The following is a 22,028-nucleotide window of genomic DNA, read 5'->3' as shown; positions in this document are numbered from 1 at the left end:
TCTGCTTGGTAGTTTGAAACAATGGCATGTTACCCTGATGAATATTTCCCTCATTACAGATGTCTGTTTGCTTTACCTCATACACTAAAATATTACTAATGACCACTTTTTTAATGTTAGACAAAAATAATTTTGGTGGATACAAAAAATCTGAAACATATTTGCGTGAAAAGCAGAAGTAATATTTTACCACTTTCCTGTTTGTTAGTTTCAGTGTATTGCTGGATACTGTCACCTCTTGCTGAATGTCTGTAAAAAAAAAAAAAAGAGAAAACCACACTGGGGAACATAAGTTATTGTAAATAACATTGATTGCAGTTCATTAAAAGCTATAAATAAAGTTACTTTAAGAATAAATGTATGAATTAATTAGGGCTACCACTAACGATTATTTTCATTATTATCGATTAATCTGTCAATTTATTTTTTCAATTAATAATCGGATAGTAAAAGGTTCCTTAAAGAAGACGTTTTACAAATTTAAACTTGAGTTCTGGATGGAGCAAACTGACAGATGAAAAATATTTTTTTTATCTTCAATGCTAAAAGTTTACATATTTTATTTTTTTATTACAATTATCCATCACTTTTCCCAACAAACTCAATAAGTTGTCACACTGATGCTGATTTTTGCACAGTTTCATTCTTAGTCAGTTAAATAACATGCTTTTTTTTTTTTTTTTGCACATCTCTGGTGTTGCTATTTTTCACATATGGTTTTTTTATTCTCCAGATACAAATATTATATTGTAAAAACACTGTACAGTACAATACTCTATTTGTTTTTTTTCCTATCCATTATTTTTATACACTTTATTAAGGTGCACATTGTGTGACCACTTCTACTATAACAATTGCTGCTTGTCCCCACAGTGGGACAAGAAAGGGATTTTCTATTCTATAAGTGCAGCTCTAGGTGGATGTTTATATCAGCTAAAGGCATTTTTTATGGTCTCTATGTTCCAGTTAACGATTAATCCGTTACTAAATGAGTTGACGATTATTTCAATAATCGATTAATCCGATTAATTGTTTCAGTGCTAGAATCAAACTTTAATTAGCATACTCTAATTGACTATAGTGGTGGGGTTTCAAATCTCTTTAGATCTCGGCCCAAACTAAAAGCATCATAGAGCCTCTCTGAGGAAGGTCTGTTTCAGTTTAACCCATTTAAGCGCCTTTCTGCCTTGCCAGCCACTGTAAGCAGAAGCTGTGGTTTTATTTCAAAGTTTGGTTGCTTTCTGTTATCTTTATGCATGGCAGCATGCCACAAGGTTCACTTTGTTTGTATCCTTCCTGCTCTTGAACTTCTCAGATTATGTAATGTGGCATGCAGGGAGTGGCTGGCGCTGTTAGAAAAGGGCTGACGTAGCTGCGCAAGTTTGTGAGCAGGTTTCTGTGCTGCAGAGTGTGAATGTCCTGTTAGAGGAGAAACGTTGAAAAAAGATTGCTGCAATGAGGAATCAGCCATGATGGCTACTGTTAGAGTTGCCTTTTGTAAAGAGCTTCCTCTACATTTACTACTCATAAAGCGTTATACTTTCTGCATTTAACTGGTTCTAATATGGTCATGTCGTAAATGACCTAAATCAATGCATTTCATTAGGTCAAACTCACAGACGTGCATAATGGGAAAGCTAAAGGAAGTTTTATATTTTATAAAGTAAAAAAAGAGAGTCTTACAGGCTATTGCATTTAATCCCTTTAATTAAAGGACAAAAGACCCCCTAAATCATTGTTTGCTAATCAACGTTACACAATTTATTTCTTATAGTGCGATCTACATGCTGTGGATGTATTTTGACAATTTGCTGCTCATTTGTTGCTCCTGTTTAAGTCTACTGCGTTTTAATTTAAATCGCCATTGTTCTTGGCTCAAAAGATGTGGTGACTTCGCACAAGAGAGGTGACATCAGTAGCTTTGCTGCTTTAGGATATAATGGCGGCTCCATTTCATACATGCCTCCACGGTGAGTTGGAATAGTGAGCTATGCAATGATTATATAAGCTTAGCCTTCAGCTAGTTTTAGTGTTTTTAACATTTATTTACTCTACAATACAACATGCATCCCTCACACCCCGCACATTCCCTAATCCTTCAGGCATGGCCTCCTTCAGGTACATTTTTCAAATATTAGGTGTGGGAGGGGTTAGGTGCTGGTATAGAGGTTGGTCGATCTTTGAAACAATTAAGTGCCTTTGGAAATTACCTAACTACTAACTAGTCTCATTAAAATAAACAAATCATTTCTGTAAGCACTTCAGAAAACCATAAACAAACTATGTTTGAAACAAGATAGTGGCAGCATCATGCTGTGGGAATGTTTTTCTATTAGCAGGGACAAAAGAGTAATAAATGGAGCTGAATGCAGATCAATCCTGGAAGAAAATTTGTTGTGATGTAAGATCAGTGGCACAAACAAATTTGCAAGATACTTTGAGTAAAATGTTGTTTTGATCATGGAGCACGTGTGTTTAATGCAAAGCCTGTGAAATGTTTGAATAGAAGGTTGAAAGCAGGTACCTGACCAGAGAATTCATGTTCAGCCTCCTGCATCATCTTTTGTCTAAACCCGGTAGAAATGCCTAACAGGGACAGGCTCCTGCTGCGTGCTGCATACGTGAAATGGCAACTGCTGATAGCACCCTAAGCTCAGTCTCTATGTACTGTCCATCAGCCATGTGTGAATATGTCTTTAGAGAGCTTTCAGAGTCAATAACAGCTTCTTTGGTCTGGGCTTGATGTTTCAGATCAGATGTTTATCTCGTTAACGAGCCAAACGATCTCAGATCAGATGTTTATCTCAGATGTGTAAATAGATTGGAAATGAAAAAAAAAAAGACTAGTTAAACAACAATTCCCTTTTAGGGAGTTTATTTACTATAGTGAAGGATATCAATAACAACAAGTAATCTTTATTCATTTGAAGCAGACATTTCAAGATCCTGACAGTTTTTTTCTTCTCACATCATAGTTGGATTCCCATAAAATACAAGGGTCATATTTCTGCACATGAGCTTCTCCAAAGATGCTGCAATGTCCAAAAATATTTAGATTTGTGACTTCTTTTATAAAAAAAAAAGAGGACCAAAACAAAACCTTAACATCTATTTACTTCATCTCTGCTCTTGAGGAAAACATTACCACCCCTGCTCTGAACTAACCTCTTAAAAAGCATCATGTAGGGACATGAGTAGTTGTTCATGATGTGGTTTCTCTTTGCTTTATGATGTTATGACAGGCCCAAACTGCTGCCTATCAGATGTCAACACGTGCCTCTGTGCGCCCACAGATCCTTTTATTCGGAGGTCATTTCCTTCTCTCGGTTCAGACTTTTCTCTCTGTTCAGGACGAAATACAGCAGCGACTGTATTGAGGAAAAACAAAACATGTAATTATGGAGTTATTTGGTGACTGCTCAAACAACAGTGTTTTGGACTGCCAAAACAAATTAAATCTGTGATGTAAAGATCCAATTATCTGAATAAACTGTCAAAGCTTTGCATGCTTTCTGTCTTCTTAGCACAAATGACTCTCCACTGGCTTATGTTCACACGCACATTTAGAGTAAAAAAGTGCCCCTAATGCAAATACTTTCAACGTCAGTATATTGTTTTAATGCATTGCTTTAGGACATTTTATGTGAGGCAAATTTACAATTTGCTAATTCTGGCTCATTGATTTCTAACTAAAAAAAAATAAACATATTAGCCCAGTTGTGTGATCATTCTGATGTCATCAAAGGTTGTAGTACAGACTTCAACCGAATCCCCCCTGTTAATACAGTATGAACTAAACTAAGGGTAAAGTGATGAAGCTTTGTGCGAAAAGCTAAGTAGAACAGGTACAATGTGTGCTCCAGTGATTTCACGAGTTCTGCTTCATTCAGATGCAGCCTCGCGTTAGGATGACGGATGTCATCGTTCTGCAGGGATATTGCCAGGTTTATAGAAAACAACTGTCACTACTCTGAGGGTCTTTCTGTTGTTGTATACAGACAGCTGAATGCAGCAGAGGAGCAAACGGGGAAAACTCCTGCTTTATGGCACCTCCTTTTCTTCCTTCATTCTAACTCTGTGGTGTACTTGGACACAGTGAGGTCTGTTGCATGAGTGTGGATAGATCTTAAATAATGTTATAACTTTGTAAACATCAGATAATTTTCTGTTCTTTACAACCAGTCAAGTATATTGACTTTAATAGATGTGTTGGGACTAAATAAACAAAAAGATGTCTAATTCTAGTTCACAGAGGGGGATCTGAGTTGTAGCAGTGGTTTTAAGGCAGTCAGACATTCTCATTCATGCAATTTCTTAACCATGTTATGTGGTTTGAATAAAGCGTGCAGTGATCTGAGCACCTCGAGTGAAAGCAGCCCAGTGTGTCCGCACATCTGCCACCAGCCCATGGTCTGACTTGAGCGCCATCCGTACTAATTACATGAAATCGGAGGGACTGTTTATTGTCCCCAGCTTGGTGATCTGGAGATTTTCCCGGGCTTTTTTTGGCTTGATGCCAGATCAAGGTCTCACTATAAACAGGATGTGGGGGGGAGGGGGAGCCCTGATATGAAAATGGCATTAATTACTCCTCCTCTGTAGCAGATGTGACCTTAAGCCTTCACAAAGCATAAATGATCAAACTAGGAACAAATATGCTGTGGTCTGAATCCCCTGTTTTACCACCTTTGTTATCTTACCTCTTAATCTAAGTCTTCATCGCTGATCATCCTTTGCTAAAAACTACCCTCGAACTAAAATCCTTCCCACTGCTGTGATTTTACAAATCTTTTCATTAACTCAACAGAAGATGGCATTTTCTGGCCCCAGCTGATCCTTTTTCTCCCCCACATCTGTCAGCAGGATGTCGTCTCCGATGCTGTTTGCTGATTAACATACTAACCAGTCTTTTGTTTTGGTTTCACAGCGCCGGGCCCAAAGGGGACAACATCTATGAGTGGAGGTCGACCATCTTGGGCCCTCCAGGGTCCGTGTATGAGGGAGGCGTCTTCTTCCTTGACATCGCATTCACACCAGACTACCCATTTAAACCCCCCAAGGTCAGTGGATTTATGACATGGGTTATTTATGTCAGTTTGCTTTTAACCATACAGTCTGGAGAGTAGAAGTGGTTTAAAAAAAAAATGGGGAATCTGAAACGAAAGATGTCGGCAAGACTGATCTTCTTTGTGATCTTTTCCATTTTAAAATAATACATTTATGAGAACTTCTTGCAAAAACTTTAAAACTCCTTGACTCCCAGTCAGTTGCTGCAAATGGCTGCACACACTAAGCTGGGGTCTGTTTAAGATCCTTAATTATTTCCACTGTCACAAAATGTACACTCAGTATGAGGGATTGCTGCACAATTACATTTATTCAGTAAACGGTCCACTGTTGCCATACTCTGATGGAGGCTGAGGGATTGCTGCAGTGTTAGTTACTGTTAGTTGACTGTTAATTTAAAAGCTTTTTTAACAATTGGTTGATAAACTGAAATTATTGCACTGTGTTTAACCCTGTAATTCTAAAAATATCCATTCAATGATTTAGTGGTTTGAAACATTCCAGTGTGTAATAACTGAAAGGAATTAACTGATGTAAATGTTAACATATCATCTATATGTAAGTGATTTATTATCACCTATGAACTGGAAGTCTCAATCTTTATGTTTGCCTTATGTTAGAAATAGCTGTTTATAACTACATAGGGGTTGGCTCGCATTTGTGAAGCAGACATTTTTTGTGCTACAGCAGCGCAGAGCTGAAAAGCTCATGACTATAGAGATCGCCATTATGCTCAAATGGGACTGCAGCAAGTTATAGATATTTATACAATCCTACACAGACTAATACAATACTATTACTAAAATTATCTATGTACACCAGCCTCGGTTTTCATTATGACAACCACTTTGGGCTCACTCCTGCAGTCTGACCTATTAGATGTCGCTGAAAATCACAAATTGTACCTTTAAATTTAGATGCAATAAAGTGCAACTTGAACAGTTGCATGTCTCACTTCCACAAGCTACGGAGTAAACCACTTAGACCAGGGATCTATGGAATATATTTTCATATTCAACAACCCTAATTGTGTTAATCTGCATACTAAATTCCTACATTTTATCTATTATATGCACTGGATTTTGATTTATAGTCTCTTCCTTATTTTGCTTTTCCTTAACAGCAAAACTTTAAAAAATGTTTATAATAGTAAATGCATGCAGGCAGTAAGAAAGAAATGCTGGATTTATTTTTAAAATATTGGTTCTAAACTGATGAGATCATGCTCCGTTTTCATTTTCCAAAGTTCTGACAGAAAGAAAGTAAGGCGTGTGTGTTTTCTTTTACATCTCCAGGATCCAAAAGAAATGAACAAGTGATGCATCAAGAAATCGACCAATGAACAGAGTCGGATGACTTTACATTTGACCCGTTCTGAGGTCTCCTTTATAAAGCTTGCATGTGCATAAAGCAGAGCCTGAAACTTGCTAACGTCCTCACAGATGTTGTGATCTATAAAGAACAAAGTTAGAGTGAAAAAATGTGGTCCCTCACACCCACTCTGACCCATCTGTATAAGATATGCAGTTTTGGAGACAGGAAAGATTGGCAGTTGACAGATGGTGGCTATGATGGGGAACTGAAGCCAGATTGCGTCATAATTCCTCTCAGACTTTATTTTCACTTTATATGAAAGTTTAACCTTTAATCGACTTCATCAAATCTGTAACTGCAGTTTGATATATGCTGGGTCTGAGCTGTCCTGTCCCATTTAGAAGAAAAAAAAAGTCTGTACGTAGCTTGTATTTAAAATATTGACGTCCAGACTGAAGTGTACAACAGATCAATGTAAATGTAACAAAGTGTGAGGAATTTACACTAATTGCTGTAAACATTTAAATAACATTAAAATGCTGTTATGTGTGCAGTGGATGCTTTAGGTATGCTGGACGCTTTGAGGTAAATATGAGTAAACACATGTTAAGGGACCACTCTGATGTAGGAAAAAGCAAGGGTAGCTGGGTGAACCGTTCTAAAGTGACACAATGAAATATACAAACTCAGGTATTTACAATATATTCATGAGTTGGAGGTAGAAAAAAAAATGTTCCTTTAATACATCAAGGCAGGTAACCAGTCTGTGGTTCTTTGCAAACAGCTCTTACCAGCATAATTTCCCCCACTGGATGTTAAACATAATCAAAAATTAATACACTCTCTGCCTGAAACAACTTTTAGGAACAAGATAATTCTGTGAATTCATCCATCAATCAGAGAGAACAGCCAGATAATGTAGTGGTCATTTGATCAGGCCAAACATCCAACTGTGAAAGTGTTGTTAATAATACAAACCTATTTATTCAACTGTCCACCTCACTCACCAACACACCTCTATTTCTTCCTCAGTTAGACTACATTTTTTGCTTTCCTTGCTGCAGTTGGCCACTAACTGAAATTGATCATCTGGCTTTTAACAGAAAATTACATTGATGTGGTGATTTTCATTTACCATTTCTTGTTGAATGTTGGCGTAAAGAGATGGAGCTTTGTGCACCAGACTATGAGATACAGCTTTGGTCTATGGAGGAAATGTGTTGGATTTTCTGTATGATTATGGTTTAAAATTAGTAATTGATTTCAGCAGTTTGGTTTACACCTTCAGTATGGATCCAGGGTAATGTTTTAGAAATGAGACCTGATCTGGGATCAGTTTCTCTTTGTTCATCCGAGGACCATGCTGAAGCTTAGAGATGTTTCACCCAGACTTTAAAATAAGTCTACTTTAAATGTCACACAGGCAAATCTGCATCCAGTTTTTAAGTCAGTTTTTCATTATTGCCAGTTTTTTACTCCTATGCACTTATCTCATATTAGCTCATATTTAATCCAAGACCATATTTGTGATTTTGAACGGTTTTGAAGGAAACAATCTTATGTTGCTGTCAATATTTTTGATGTATTTTAACTTTTTTTGTTATTTATCTAGTGAGAAGAAGAAAGTATTTTTTCTTATATCTGCAAAAATTATCAAAAAGTTTGAGCTTTTTAAAAATGCTTTTTTAGAAATTAGTTAGTCTGAGATCAGTACATCTCTGATGAAGTGTTGTTTTCATCAGCACCGACGAGATTATTTCGTTTACGCTCCTTTTCTTCATGAATAAAATGAAAACTGACGAGCTAACATGGATCTTTGATGACGAAAACATGATGAGTTATAGGTGTGACCTTTTTTATTGACGAGCAGAGACTAAATTAAATTTTTGGGGGTTTTTGGTTCGGTTTTTTAAATTCCTTTTTTTTGTTTTATTTTTTTGGCCAGGTTAGGGGTTTTCGTTGTTGCCCCCTTGGGTTGCGGGGTTGAAATTTTTGCTTGTTCCCGGTTGGTTCTTGGCGGAGGCGGCGGGGGGGAAATTACCCCGTATTCTTCGGTTCTTGACTTTTGCCAACTTTTGTTTTTCTTTTTTTTTTTTTGCGGAATTTTTTGTTGGTTTTGGGTTTTTGGCCCCCCGGGGTTGTTTGGTTTTCGGCGTTTTGGTTTTTCTTGTTTTTGTTCTTTATTAACTTTTTTTTGGTTGTTCTTCTTTTGCAACCTTAAAAATTCCTTTTTTTTACTTTTCAGGTTTTTATTTCTTCCAGCTTACAAGATGTCATACTAAATGTTCTTTAATTTCTACCAAAATTATATCCAAAGAAAATATTTCATTACATATTGTTATTTTTGGATAAAGAGCCAGGTGAAAGGTAGATGGATCTTTCTATCTATTATATTAAAATATATCATATCATATTAAAATATGATGCAAATGCATTATATTTTCATTAAATTTAGGTCTGGATTGCCATGGCATTACAAGGCAATTATGTAGGTTCTATCTGTATTTCTTAATATCAAAATCCTTAGAATTTAAATCTACTTTGACCCCTGAGCAGTGGTAACAAAGGGGAAATTTAAAGACATAAAGCCAAAATTGCTAAAGTAGAAAGAAGAATGTTTTTGTTCTTTGCTTTTTTGGAGTAATTAAGATTTTATTGATCTGTGTGTAATGCATAATTCATAGTAGATCAGGGAGTGTTTGCTCTTGAATGGAAATCTTATATTTCTAAAACCATTCCTTTATTGTACATTTTGTTAGCTTGTCTGTCTGCTATATTCTCCAATATGTTGAAATAAATCTGCAATTTTCACGTTTTTATAAAGTAGGGCATTCATTAATAAATAAGTATATTTGAATTATATACATCAAATTTTTCTGCCCAACAGCAATAGTTTACTGCATGGCAGGATTCTGTACAAAGCAATTATATCTAGGCAAGAGCTGTCAGTCTGGTAAAGAATCTGGTTGTTATTTGAAATTGTAAAGGTAAACTTTTTTTTTGCAACATAAAACTGACTAAAACTAGACTAAAACCTTTTAAAGTTTTGGTTGACTAAAACCGACTAAAACTATCACATATCGTAATGGCTAAAATGTGAAAACTAATAATAATTTCATCCTGAAGATTAAGAGTAAATCTGAGATGGCTGTCAAAAACAAAACTGATCTGTTCTTTTGTTTTGTTTGTTTTTTGTTTGTTTTGTTGTTTGTTTTTTGCTGTTGTTGTTTTTTTTTCCCCCCAGAAATCTAAGGTTTAAGGACACAAAATCGTGATAACCACAAAACCACAATTCTTCAGTTTATTAATAATAAAGGTCTAACAAAAGTGACACCCTTAAAGAAAATCACTGGAATTTTCTGTATGTAAAACCCGTACTTCTGCTTGAACTGGTGACAGAACATGGGAATCTGATAAGTCAGGCTGCTTTGAGCTTTACATGATCAGTTGTGGAGCTTTTTGACACACATGGCTTTGATTTGGAAATCCAACTTGTGATAATTCTGCTCTGTGTTTATGCAACAAAGGCCTCTTCTTCTTGCTTTGTGTGATGTTGTTTGCAGGGCACTGATTGGATGTGGCTGCTGAACACATTCGCTGTCAGGGAAAATCTCGTAGATATTTTCAACTCGACAAAAAGGAAAAAGAAAACCTTTCATGAGCCCCCCCACCCAAATCACACTCATACATACACACAGCAGCTCTCCTTTTTTCGCTCTTTGTGCTCTGCAACCAGCAGCTCTGTGTTTGACAGAAGACTCAAACAAATCCACAGGCTCCGGCCCAGCTTTCTGTGGCCAGAGGGATCGAGTGTTTCCGTCCCCTTCAATACCTCTTACCCAATCCAGCACACTGTGATCTGCAGCCAAAACTCCCCGCTCAGACACACACACTCACAAAGCATTTGCCCTCGTACTGCCACACTCATTCTCACTGCAGAAATGCACCATTATTGGATGTGCACTGATGTGAGTGTTGGTTAAAAAATGATGAATCTATTGTCCTCTTTCTCAGCGTGATGGTGTCAGGTGGAGTTATTTGTCCTTCTGGAAAAGAGCCAGCAAAGGAGCCAGCTTTTTGTCTGCAGAGCTGATGGGAGGGGGGGCAGTTATTTATAACGCTCTGCCTTGTGTGGTTTTTGGGGAAGTGAAGCTCGTTCTTCCGGATGATCAGGGTCAGGGGGCAGGTGTTGGCGATTGGAGCAGCAGATCAGACCTCATCAGCTCTGCTGCTGTGGGAGGATATTAGCTGGTTGAGATCTCAGAGAGACGTGTTATCCTAGATGCTATGACTCACTGCTAGAGACTGTACGGCTGGAGGAGGCTGTTTACTTTTACAAGTGGACCAACTAATTGACAGTTGGGTGCTGGAGTCCAATTTTTCTTGACAACAGAATGCATATTGTTGTGCGATCATGCAACACGCTGCCCTCTGTTGGTCAGTTCTGAAAAAGAACTTGCATCAGTAGGCCTTTTTAGTTTGAAATTCCACAGCTAATGTCTGATAAAATCCAGCCCTTTTAAAAATCTGTACATTTGTGTCTGGGTGCTCTTTGAGCTGCTGAGTTGACAAATGGTGCAAACGGCCCCCAGTGGAGCACTAGGTCAGACCCATTACACCAGCACTGGTGCTGGAAGATCAGTGGTAATTTGAAGAAGCTGAGAAAAGATGTGAAAACCCTCTGCAGCTTTAAGACGTCCCTGTTGTCTCACTTATTACTGCTTCCAATGCGAGCATGAATGTTAAAGTGAAAAACTACATAGAAGATCTCAGAAAACGTGTTTATTTCTTGTCCACTTTCTGCATCTTCTGTGTTCTCTCTTGAGACATGTATGGTTAGATTTTATTGATAAATATAATTTTCATTCTAAATTCTCTTCCCTCTAACGTTTCCAAAGACAAGTTATTAACTATAATATAGGCAATTATTGATGAATGAATTAATCTAAAGCTGATTTTCATTGATGAACGGTTGATTAATAGTCTGCCATTTTACTTTTTACATGTACACTTAAATTGAACCATTGTAACAACATGATATCTGTCTAGGGTTAATAAAGTATTCAGCATGCAGGCACATCTAGATATAGAGGTAATGAAGGTTCAAACTCAGTTTATATCTTTGTTTTTTCTTTTCCCTTATGTTTAAGCAAAGTCTTCAAAAAAATGGGTCTTTATAACAATTTACCTGTTTTTATAATAAGAACTGTCTTGTACCGCTTCCATAAGTAAATAATATTTATTTGCAACACAGAGAACCAGTCTGGAACTACAAATTATATGCTTTACTCAGTCACTGACTGACAAGAAAAATACAAAAACAACTAATATTCATTTTTAAACAGAATTTATACTCAAATCTTTCATCCTAATAGTGTTTACTTAGTCGTTTTTGAGGAGTCTAAAAACAGATTTTGACCCGGATGCGATCAGCGACATCAACATGGTTCAAAGCTATCATCTTTATCACCAAATAGGAAACTAGAACAATGCTGAATATCAGACCCATTTCATACCCTTTACATTTTTCTCTCACTATAACTAAGAGCCTGTTAACAGTGTTTTTATCGCTTGCATCTGTTTTAATAAAGATATTTGTCATACAGCCATCAACTATAAAGTAAAATTGAAATGCTTTGGCAGTCAATGAACGCCAAAGTTTATATTGTATTCCGAGTGCTGTACAGGTAGTGTGACAGCCTGAGAACACTTAATTGAATATTGTTAACGCACAAACTTACCGCCACGCCTCCAACGCCTATTTAAGTTACGTCCAGTAACATGGGAGTGAGCTGATTGTTTCTGGTGAGAACGCCCCTCTGACAGTTGGTAGTACACGCCAGTGAGGAGAAACAGCTGATGGCTTCTCTGCTTTTCAGCAGAAACATCTTTTTCATGCATCCAGGTGAAGCCGCAGTGTGTTACCCTGGTACCAGGAGTCCTGTTGCCTTTTTGCATCTAAAGTCTTTTGTTGCTTTGGGCTAAAACTTTGTGTGCTGCTGAGTACAAGTTGGATGCTGTGCCGTTTGTTTTGTTTCCTTCCTGAGGATTGGTGGAAAAACGTGGCCTGGAGTTTGTCGTCCTATTGTTTTTTTGGCTCAAGCTGCCTGGAATGGACTGATCTGTACTAATACATGGACTGGATTTATTTGATAGTTCCTTTTTTTTATTTTGAACTGAACTGAATGCAAGGGAGATTAATTATTTAAGTTAATTATTGTGATTCTGATATTGTTTAATTGCTATTTCCTTTCTTGTTTATTGAAGTCTTTTGAAAGAAACTTTACCTAGGGTTTTTTTACATTAATGTTTAGGGTGATAAGTACTATTTTGTTTACATCCTTTGTGTGGTTTCTGTATTGAAAAAGTGAAACATTACAACAAATATGTCAGGAGAGAGACCTGACTGGCACCCCAGTCTTTAACAATAGGAAACGGTCACAGCATTATCCCTTTTGGCTCTATGTATTTATTTTGCACCTTTTCACACTTGATCTTGGTCTGTTTTTGTGCCACTGCTAGGAGTTGCGGACTTGTTTGGCTTCATTAAATCCATATCATACCTAAAATCATGTGGTTATAGTAAATGCAAAAGGTGCTTGGGTTTACCAACATGTAGGGCAAAAACAAAACATAAAACAGACAAATAAAATACAATAGGCTAAAGGGCAACCATAATTGATTGGAAATATTTTCTTTGTAGCCAGATTGAGCGTTTGACATATTAATTTGTAAAATCATAGTATGTCACTGGGCTGCTTTTAGAATTCTGAAAAACAACTCAAAACTTCATCAGAATTTCAAGCACTCGCTCAAAAATGACGCTAAGGACAGGAAGCATCTTTTTCTAATGAAAGATATTTTACACATCATGGTTTTCTGCCTTTGTGCCTGGTGGATCTGATCTGACACACAGTTATCTTTAATGAATACATTTTAGCATGGTTGATATGACTTGGTTGAATGTTTGCCTATTAAAATTGTTTAATGGGATTCCAGATATAATCATCTGCAAAGAAAACTTCATTTAATGTAGCTTTTCTTTTTTTCATCGTAAAATATAGTGGAAAAAAGTTTGAGTTCTGTTTGGAGTGCTGCTCATAGATAGACAATACAGTGTCGGTTTTTGTAAGCGGAGAAATGTTCCTGTTTTGACCAGCAGTTGTTTTCTATCTGCAGGTAACGTTCCGTACGAGGATCTATCACTGCAATATTAACAGTCAGGGGGTGATCTGCCTGGACATCCTGAAGGACAACTGGAGCCCCGCCCTCACCATCTCCAAGGTGCTGCTGTCCATCTGCTCCCTGCTCACAGACTGTAACCCAGGTAAGACCACAGTCTGCTTTCATGTTTGACTTTAGTCTATGTTTGAAATAATGTAATGTTTCAGACTAGGAACATTGTTCAGTTCCTAGAGTTTAGCATTTCCTCAAGGTCATCAGAAACCATTCTGTTACAGGGAATAGAAATGTGCATAATACTAATTTTCTTTAAAATGTCTGCAGCACATGAAGAACATTTCTGATTTTACTTCCATATATCAGTTTCCAAACTGAATTTTTAAACCTCCAAGTCATATTTGTATAAATCATTCTACTGCAGTTTGGAGCTTCTGCTGCTCTTAGGAATCTGAAAGCAGGTGGATGTTTTTGTTCATAATAGTTTTGCTGTGTATACATCCTAATGAGGTCAGGAGGGTCAAATGCAAAGTTTTGGTCCAACCACCTATAAAACAAATATCTGTCCTAATTATTATTGTCATATTATGCTGTTAAACAATGCTGTTAAACAGTTTTTAAGAATAATTTAAGAAAAAATTTTAGTTTCTCATTGTCTTTTTTTTTTTTTTCTTTTACTTGTTTTTCTTTACAGCAGCGTTTCTGAACCAGGGACGTTTACCCCTAGTGGTCCACGAGTGTACACATATTTTATTACTTAGATAGTAAAATAAAATGGGGCTGGGATCCGTTTGCTTTTTGAGAACCCCATTGAAAAATTAAACAAGCTTTTAAAAACCAAACAAATTATTTTTCTCATAGGTTTTAGTTCACTTTTAGCTGTGAAATACATCAAACTAAGCAAAGGAAAAGCCTGGAATCAGCTGTGTTTCAAACTGACCTATAGGAGCTCAGCAAAGCAGCTCAGGTTTGTTGATGAAAAAAAAGTAAAACTAATTCAATCATTCTCATTATAATTTGTATTTTTTTTCCAATTCATTTAGTTTAAATATGATTATAAGGGAGTTACTCTGAGGAGCTCCAGTTTTATAATATGATTTTATTTTGTATTTATTTGAATTCCTTCCAGGCAACATATTTATTGTTTTTTTTTTTTTTTATTTAAGATGGAAAGATTAAAATGATAACAATTAAATGTTAAAATTAATAGATTAAGTAAAATAGTAATTATTTCAGTTATTGTATGTTCCACATTTGGACAATCATCAATGCTTTTGACTGAGAGGGGTACTGAAAGGGGTAAATAAGTCAAAAAAGGTTGGGAAACTCAGGCTCGTAATATTTGAATAATTTCCTTTTCCAAAAATTGATAAATATGTAAAGATGATTAAAGAAAATTCCAGAGAAAAGGCAGGAAGAAACAAAGCTGAAAGTTTATGAAGTGAAGGGTTATGTTAAGTCTGAATACTGAATTCTGTGAGTTCGCATCAGACAAAAGTGGAAGTCACAAAGGCTTCAGCTCGAATCTGAGGTCATTTAGTTAATTTCTTTGTAATTAATTCAGTGAGAAGGAGAAACCAGAGGAAATGTTACCCAACAGCAGTTTTTGGGAGACCCAACAAAGTGACGTGTTATGGGCAGATTTAAGTGTCTAGGAATTACCTGCTGCGACAAATTTTCCAACCTAATATATCTGGCAGCATTCAGACGGCCCTGAGTTCTGCTTCCTTTCTGACCTACCCTGTTACTCCCAACAGGCTTGTGTCACCGCATTCCTCCGTCAAATATCTGCTAAATATTATGTATTGGAAAATGTACAAGCCTTACTTTTCTCCACATATTCTCTTTTACTAACGAGATTTAAATTAAATTAAAATAAAATTCAAAGATACGTTATTAATCCCAAAGGGAGATTGAATTAAATTAAGAACACTGTAGTAATATAGCTGCACTACTTAACCTCTACAGAAAATGCCAGAAGCCCATCTGCAGTTGTTTTTCTCAAAGAAAAAAAATCCCTTCTGGTTAACACCCATGTAGTTGATGGAAGAGAAAGTTATGATACACAATCGAACTGCAGCTGCATTTAAACACTCCATCATTTGGTTCACAGATTTGGAAAGAAAAGCAGTAGCAGCTGAAGCTGATTATTGTACTAAACAGATTGGAGAAGCAGTAAATGTTTTTTACTACAGATACACCAATACATCTGCTGTTCCTTGTTTTAGGGATGTTTTTCCTAATATCTGTATCAGCAGCTATGCTCATGTTTTCACCAATTCATTAGTGCATTCAGCAGCCATTACTCGGGTTTGCATGAAGCAGGTTGCGGCTTCGTCCATTTTTCCTCCATTGTTAATGTTTTTGTTTGCATCATTGTGCCATTTTTTTCATGTAAATGTAGAAAGTAAAATCGATATTGGCTTCAAAATTGAACCTCAAAATAATCGGCAGCACATCTAGAATCGGTTAGACTGATTTAACTGTATCGACTATAAAAAAATATCTGATTATTTTGACTTAATGATGCAGCAGAGCTTTGCTGGCGATATGTCAGACAAGCGACAGCAGCCCAAAGTGGTGTTATGTTGCAGGGACATGTAGTGTGTGTTAAAGCACCATTACAACACATGGATGCACCATTAGTTCGTGATTTAAGCAGTATAGGCCTCTCTTTAAACGTTTTTTTTTTTCTTGTCAAAAACAGGGTTTTGAAATTAGTTGTTTGCTTCTTAATTAATGCCTGATTATATTTTATATTTTCATTTTTCTTTGCATTAAAGTCTATTATTTTCTATTTAGCTAATCCTTTAAATTGGGCCTGATATATATGGATCAGGATGTATTGAGTGCTTGTCTATTTTTAAAGTTATTTTATAGCAGAAATCTCCTAGAGTTACTTTGTTGAAAAGAAGCACCCCAGCTTGAATAAATAATCACTACAGAACTCACAAACAAGCTGGCAACTCTTGCTGTGATTAAAGCAATACTCCGTGCTCCAGTGAGCTGCTGCTGCTGCTGCAAAAGGAGTTTTCTGTTTTTCCCTCCAATTATTTCCATCTGACAAATCAGAGCAGAACTGTGGTATTTTTCTTTCCCTTCTCATTGGAAACATCTGAAGAGCGTATATTGTGTAAAGGCAAGTCATATTAGAGGTGTATGTCATTCATAAAGAAGAATTAACAAATTAAAAGCATTGTCAGTCCATCTTATTAAACACATAGAAAAGGCGAAAAACAAGTATTGTTTGAGTAGTGACAATTTAAAGGAAAAGAACATCTATACATGGAATGAGGGATGAAGTATTTAGTGTTTACATAAATACAGCTTGTGCTGAAGCAGTCTATGAAATGGGGCAATGTTCCCTCTAATTTCTCATGTGTCTGGGCATAAACAAAAGCCCTGAGTTCACAGAGAACCACTGTGAGCAACGTCAGATGTGCACGCTGATGCCGCACACCAATATTGAACTTGTTATAAACCAGGGATCAAAGAGAGTTACATTGTTTATTAAAAGAATAAGAGATTACAGCAGCAATTTCTATTAGTTTACTTTTAATTTAAGTGATTTAGCATACCTAAAATGAAGAAAAGTCTGCTATATGAAAGAGTCCTGCTATGGCCGCTTTGACCGTCCTGCTCTTGAGGAAATGAGACGTTGCACCTTTCAGACATAAGTTTATTTCCACATTAAACAGCTCACATTTTGCACAATAAACTATTTAATTACACAGTTGTTTAGAGTTTCTACTAACATAAATTATATATAAGCATTTAATAACTATAAATACAAAAAATTGATGAATGTCACTAGAATATCAACTAATATGACTTCAATTGTTACTTTTTTTCACTGATTTATTACTTCTCTAATGGGTCTCTAAATACGCTACTTCAAGACAATTATGCTGTTTGGATATGATCATTAAACCAAATCTTCTTTCACAATCAGCACTGGATGCTTGAAATGTATGGAGGACCAACTCTGCCATATTTAAAAATAAATACAGAAATAGATAAATGCTTATATTTTTAAGTATATTAATTAGGGTAAAAAAAATACAAATGAAGAATAAAACAGACAAAAATATTATAACATGCACATAAATAAATACTTAAAAATATAAGTAATTAAAAAATAAAGTTAAAGATTATAAAGGACATAAAAATAAATAAGGTAAATATTACAAAGGCAAATAAATAAAGAAGCTAATTAAAAGAGTTATATACATTTATGTCTCACTGTATAGTTTTATTTTTACTTACATTTATTTGTTTATTGTATTTTTGGTGGCAATTAACTGTATGCTTATTTATTTATTGAGTATATATTTATTTCTGTATTTATTTTTAAATATGGCAAAGTTGGTCCTCCATAGAAATGAAGCATAAATATCCCCATCTGTGAAATCTCCTTTATCTCCTTACATCTAAGTGCTGAATCCAGCATATCTGAGAATATGCTGATTGACCCATGTTTATATTTTTGCCTCATCATATCCTTGAATTTAGCAAAAAAGAAAAAGAAAATAACATGGAGCATCGTACTGCGTTGTGAACAGCTTCAAGTGTGCATATGATGGATGGCAGGGCTGTTAGAAACTAGTGAGTCATTGGTCTGGAAGCCTGGACTGATAATCTGGGCCGTTATGTATTCTACTGCCTGGTGGATTATTTATTTATCCATCTTTAGGTGTTTGATGCGCTGAATAAAGACATTTGCTGAACTTTTTTTTTTTTTTTTAAAGGAAACTAACATTTTATTAAACATATTCATCCAAACAGAACTCTTAAAAGTATTGTTTTTTTTATTATAAAACTGATTAGACTGTAATGTGTTAAACTGGGACTGAAAACGTAAATTTTGCGTCAAAGCAGCTGATTTTCCGTAAAGCCGGCTGGCGTCCAGCGGGCTGAGTTAGTTAGTGATCGCGCTCATTAAGACCAGATGCTGTAAGAACCCAAAACTGAATAAAAATAAGATTGTTATTGTTTTGTTTTTTTTGCTGTTGTTGATATTTAATTTAGTAGATGTAAGGCTAGCAAAAAAATTGTTGTTGTCCATTTCTCATATTATGTAACAAGATTTGGAGAAGAAAAAACTTTAGGAAAGGAAAGGTTTCTTGGTCACTTTGATTTTTGATTCACAATTTTTTCCAGAATCTCTCTTAAGCTAAAACTTTTGGTGCTCACATTTGGTTTTTGCACATGAAACCATGTGTAAAAAACATAAAAATAAATAAGTAAATGAATCAGAAAAATATTTTCAAACCAAGCATTAATGGAAAGAAGTAGAAATACTGATGAAAGGTTTTGGACTTTAGCTGACTGAAATGGCATTTTCACTTTTCACGGTTTAAACACAAAACTCTGATTTTGTTTTTTGTTTTTCCCCAGATTTTCAAACATAATGCACAAGTTTAACTCCAAAAACATTGTAATTTTTGTATGTTTTGATCCAATGTATTCTTTACAGCCAAACTTTGTCAAAACAGCCCAAAATGCTTCGCTGCCCCTTTTATATTTCAGTGTGTTTCTGAATTTCATTGTAAAAGTTGAATTAAAGACTTACATTCAATATAAGTCAGCTAAAAAAAAGGATCTCCTGTTTATGTTTGCCCTTTCTTTTCCTTTCTTCAAGTATTTTATTATCCAACCCAAATGTAGAGGTGCTCTAGTGTGACAGCTCAGTCCCCATCCCACTGTGACATGTCTGCGCAACACTTTTCAGAACTGATTCAGTCGCTTTCTCAACTACCAGATGAAACTAATACTACAATACCATTATAATAGAAAGGCAAACTATGTTTAAGTCTTCATAGACAGACACAAACCACAGGGTTCTTCCTCCACTTTGGGGTGTAGAAAACATGAAAGAGAAATAAAAATAAGGTGCTTTGTTGTATAAATCCACCATGGACATGTTTTATTTCTTTTGTTTGTTTTTTCTCCAGATGTTTAGAACCGTTAGGTGGCGTTTCTACTGTAAAGTCGACTCATGGGGACTGAATAGAAATGCACAGCACACTGTTTGAGAAAACTATTGTGTTGGTCATATAAACTCATCATAAAATATGAGAAGCTCAAGTTCTCTTATTGATGTTGCTGTAACTGTTGGTTATTTCAGCTGCGATAAATGAAAGAGAGTAAATTTAGTGATTTCTGTGTTTCTCTGTCTTTCAGCCGACCCTCTGGTGGGAAGCATCGCCACACAGTACCTGACCAACAGAACAGAGCATGACAGAATAGCGAAACAATGGACCAAGAGATACGCTACATAGACCCCCTGCTGTAGCCCCCCCACCACCACCCTGTCCCTCCCTTCCTCCCTCCCCCCCTCAGAACCTCTCTCTACCTCTCACCCTTTGTATGTTAAAGCACACTCACTAAGTGCAACGGTGAACCTGCCCTCCTGTTATCACCCTTCTCCTCCTCCTCTCTCCCATTTTATCTACCTTTTCTGTGCAAAAACAAAAAAAATTTAAACCAAAAAAAATAATGTTCTTTGTTCCTTGTTGACTTGAAAGCTTCTTTTTTATACAAAGAGTAGATTGGGATTTTTATTTTCCAATATCTGAATGTTGGAAGTATTGTATTGGAGAAAAAAAAACAATATTATTATCACTTGCATCGTCCTCTGGCTATACATTATGTATTCTAATTTTCTTAGTGGCACCTGGAACAAAACTGCAGAGTATGCTTTTTTTTTTTTTTTTTTTTTTTTCGTAATTGTCATCAGTGATGTTAACTGCATGGAGGAAGTTTTGGTTCAAGTGGATTCTTCTTGCTTTTAACCTCTTCTGATTTTGTTTGTACTGTATGTATTTTTTCAAAGGCTTTTGAGGCAGACCACTAAAGTATGGGTCTGCCTGTGAAAGAGGCAGGACTTGTATATTTACTGGCTACCCGCCACATCTGCGATTGCAGAGTGGTTTGTTGTGCACTTGTATATCTGAAGCACCCAATAAAACACTCCGTGGTTGGCTCGTGAGAAAAAAAAGAAAAAGCTCTGAGTTTTTTGTTCGAATGCAGCCTTAAATTGTTTAAATATTTACATTTTTTTTTTTTTCAGATCAGTCACACACAAACACACCTGGCTGATTATAAAACATGGAGTTGCACGCAGTTCCACAGCTTTTACAACCAACATCAAGGAGGTGGGGATGTTTTTATCTGTCAGGATATCTCAGAAACTCATGAATGGATCTCTATAAAACCCTGAGAATAAATGGACCTTTGTGTTTTGGCAGGAGTCCATATCTAACAAGGCTTTTACAGTTATGAGGATGTATTAAAAAGACTTAAAAGATAAACTGAATGATAGAAATGTATTTTAGGGCAGGAATACATCAGGTAGTTTACTGCAGTGTTTCTACGACTAGTCTTATTTTAGTGAAATAAACGACAGATTTGGGCCAAGAGATGCTCAGCACTATACAGCCAGTTCTATCAGCAGGCATTACTAGTTTCAATTATTTTATTGCACTGTGCTGTGAAGCACGAATAAGAAAGTCAAACTAAAAACACATTTAATATGTTTGCCAATATTTGTTGGTTTAGGCTGGTATCAAGCCCGAGAAAAATCCACGTTGGTAAAATTGAAGAATTCCCCCGGATTCAAAAATGTGCTGTATGATGCAGATCAGATAAAACCAGTTCTACTTGCCTTTTAATATAAAAAGAAATCCTGCTTGTTTTTATGTGCTGCCACATGGATACACCTCATCATTGCACGGCATAGATATGAAAATGTACTTCTCTGAATATGCCGTCTCAGTTTCAGAAATTGTATCTGCTTGCACCAAATGCAACTTGAATGAGTTTGAAACGTTGGCAGACCTTAGTAGAAGCAGAAAGTTGACTCTTCGGATTAATCTGATGACTGAAACCACGCTCGCAGGAAGATGATGCATGCTTTGCCTTTTTTTCCTCTGTGAGCTTATAATTAAACCACATGAGTAATTCTTAGACCAGCTTGAAAACATGTGGTCAGCTTTAAGGTTGTTCTTTGTTTTTTTTTTATAAGGCTGCGGTTGATGAAATAAAAATGTAGTCATAACTAGAGTTCTTATGGATAATTCTATTATTGTTTAAGCCTTTCACTAATTAGAATATCCACTTATAGTTTTATATAGATTTTCACTATGCAGACAATGTGAAAGGTTTTAAAATCTGCAGGTTGTTTTGTGTTGTACATGTTTTCTAACTCTCCTTTGGTCTACAGGTTCCAATAAGAAGATTATAGCACATTTAGAAAACTATATAATTTAAAGTATTAACATAAAAAAAACATGCGGAAATCATAAACTGCTTAAAGCTAAACGCTTTTGTTTTTCCAACCTTAATAAGGCTGTTTTTAGGAAGAGGAGGCAATGGAAATGTTAGAGGGAAAGAAGGGAGGCTTGTTGGTCCGAACCAGTGGTGTCAAAAGTTCACACTAGGGCTGCAACTAACGATTATTTTAAAAA

At 36.0% G+C, this 22,028-nt stretch overlaps 1 protein-coding gene across 1 annotated transcript in view; it reads left to right on the top strand.

The window, feature by feature from the left end:
• LOC107100937 (ubiquitin-conjugating enzyme E2 E2) overlaps positions 1-20,552 on the top strand; it is a 57,377-nt gene extending 36,825 nt beyond the window's left edge. The window contains exons 4-6 of the mRNA XM_015399631.1: positions 4,928-5,060; positions 13,561-13,708; positions 19,744-20,552. Coding sequence (XP_015255117.1) covers positions 4,928-5,060; positions 13,561-13,708; positions 19,744-19,841 — 379 coding nt within the window. The 3' untranslated portion in view covers positions 19,842-20,552. The remainder of the gene's footprint in view (positions 1-4,927; positions 5,061-13,560; positions 13,709-19,743) is intronic.
• The last annotated feature ends 1,476 nt before the right edge of the window (positions 20,553-22,028 follow it).

The sequence above is a fragment of the Cyprinodon variegatus genome, unplaced genomic scaffold (genome assembly GCF_000732505.1).
Source record: "Cyprinodon variegatus isolate N-32 unplaced genomic scaffold, C_variegatus-1.0 Scaffold1031, whole genome shotgun sequence".
In the NCBI taxonomy this organism is placed as follows: Eukaryota; Metazoa; Chordata; class Actinopteri; order Cyprinodontiformes; family Cyprinodontidae; genus Cyprinodon; species Cyprinodon variegatus.
This window is presented reverse-complemented; position numbering and strand designations above follow the sequence as displayed.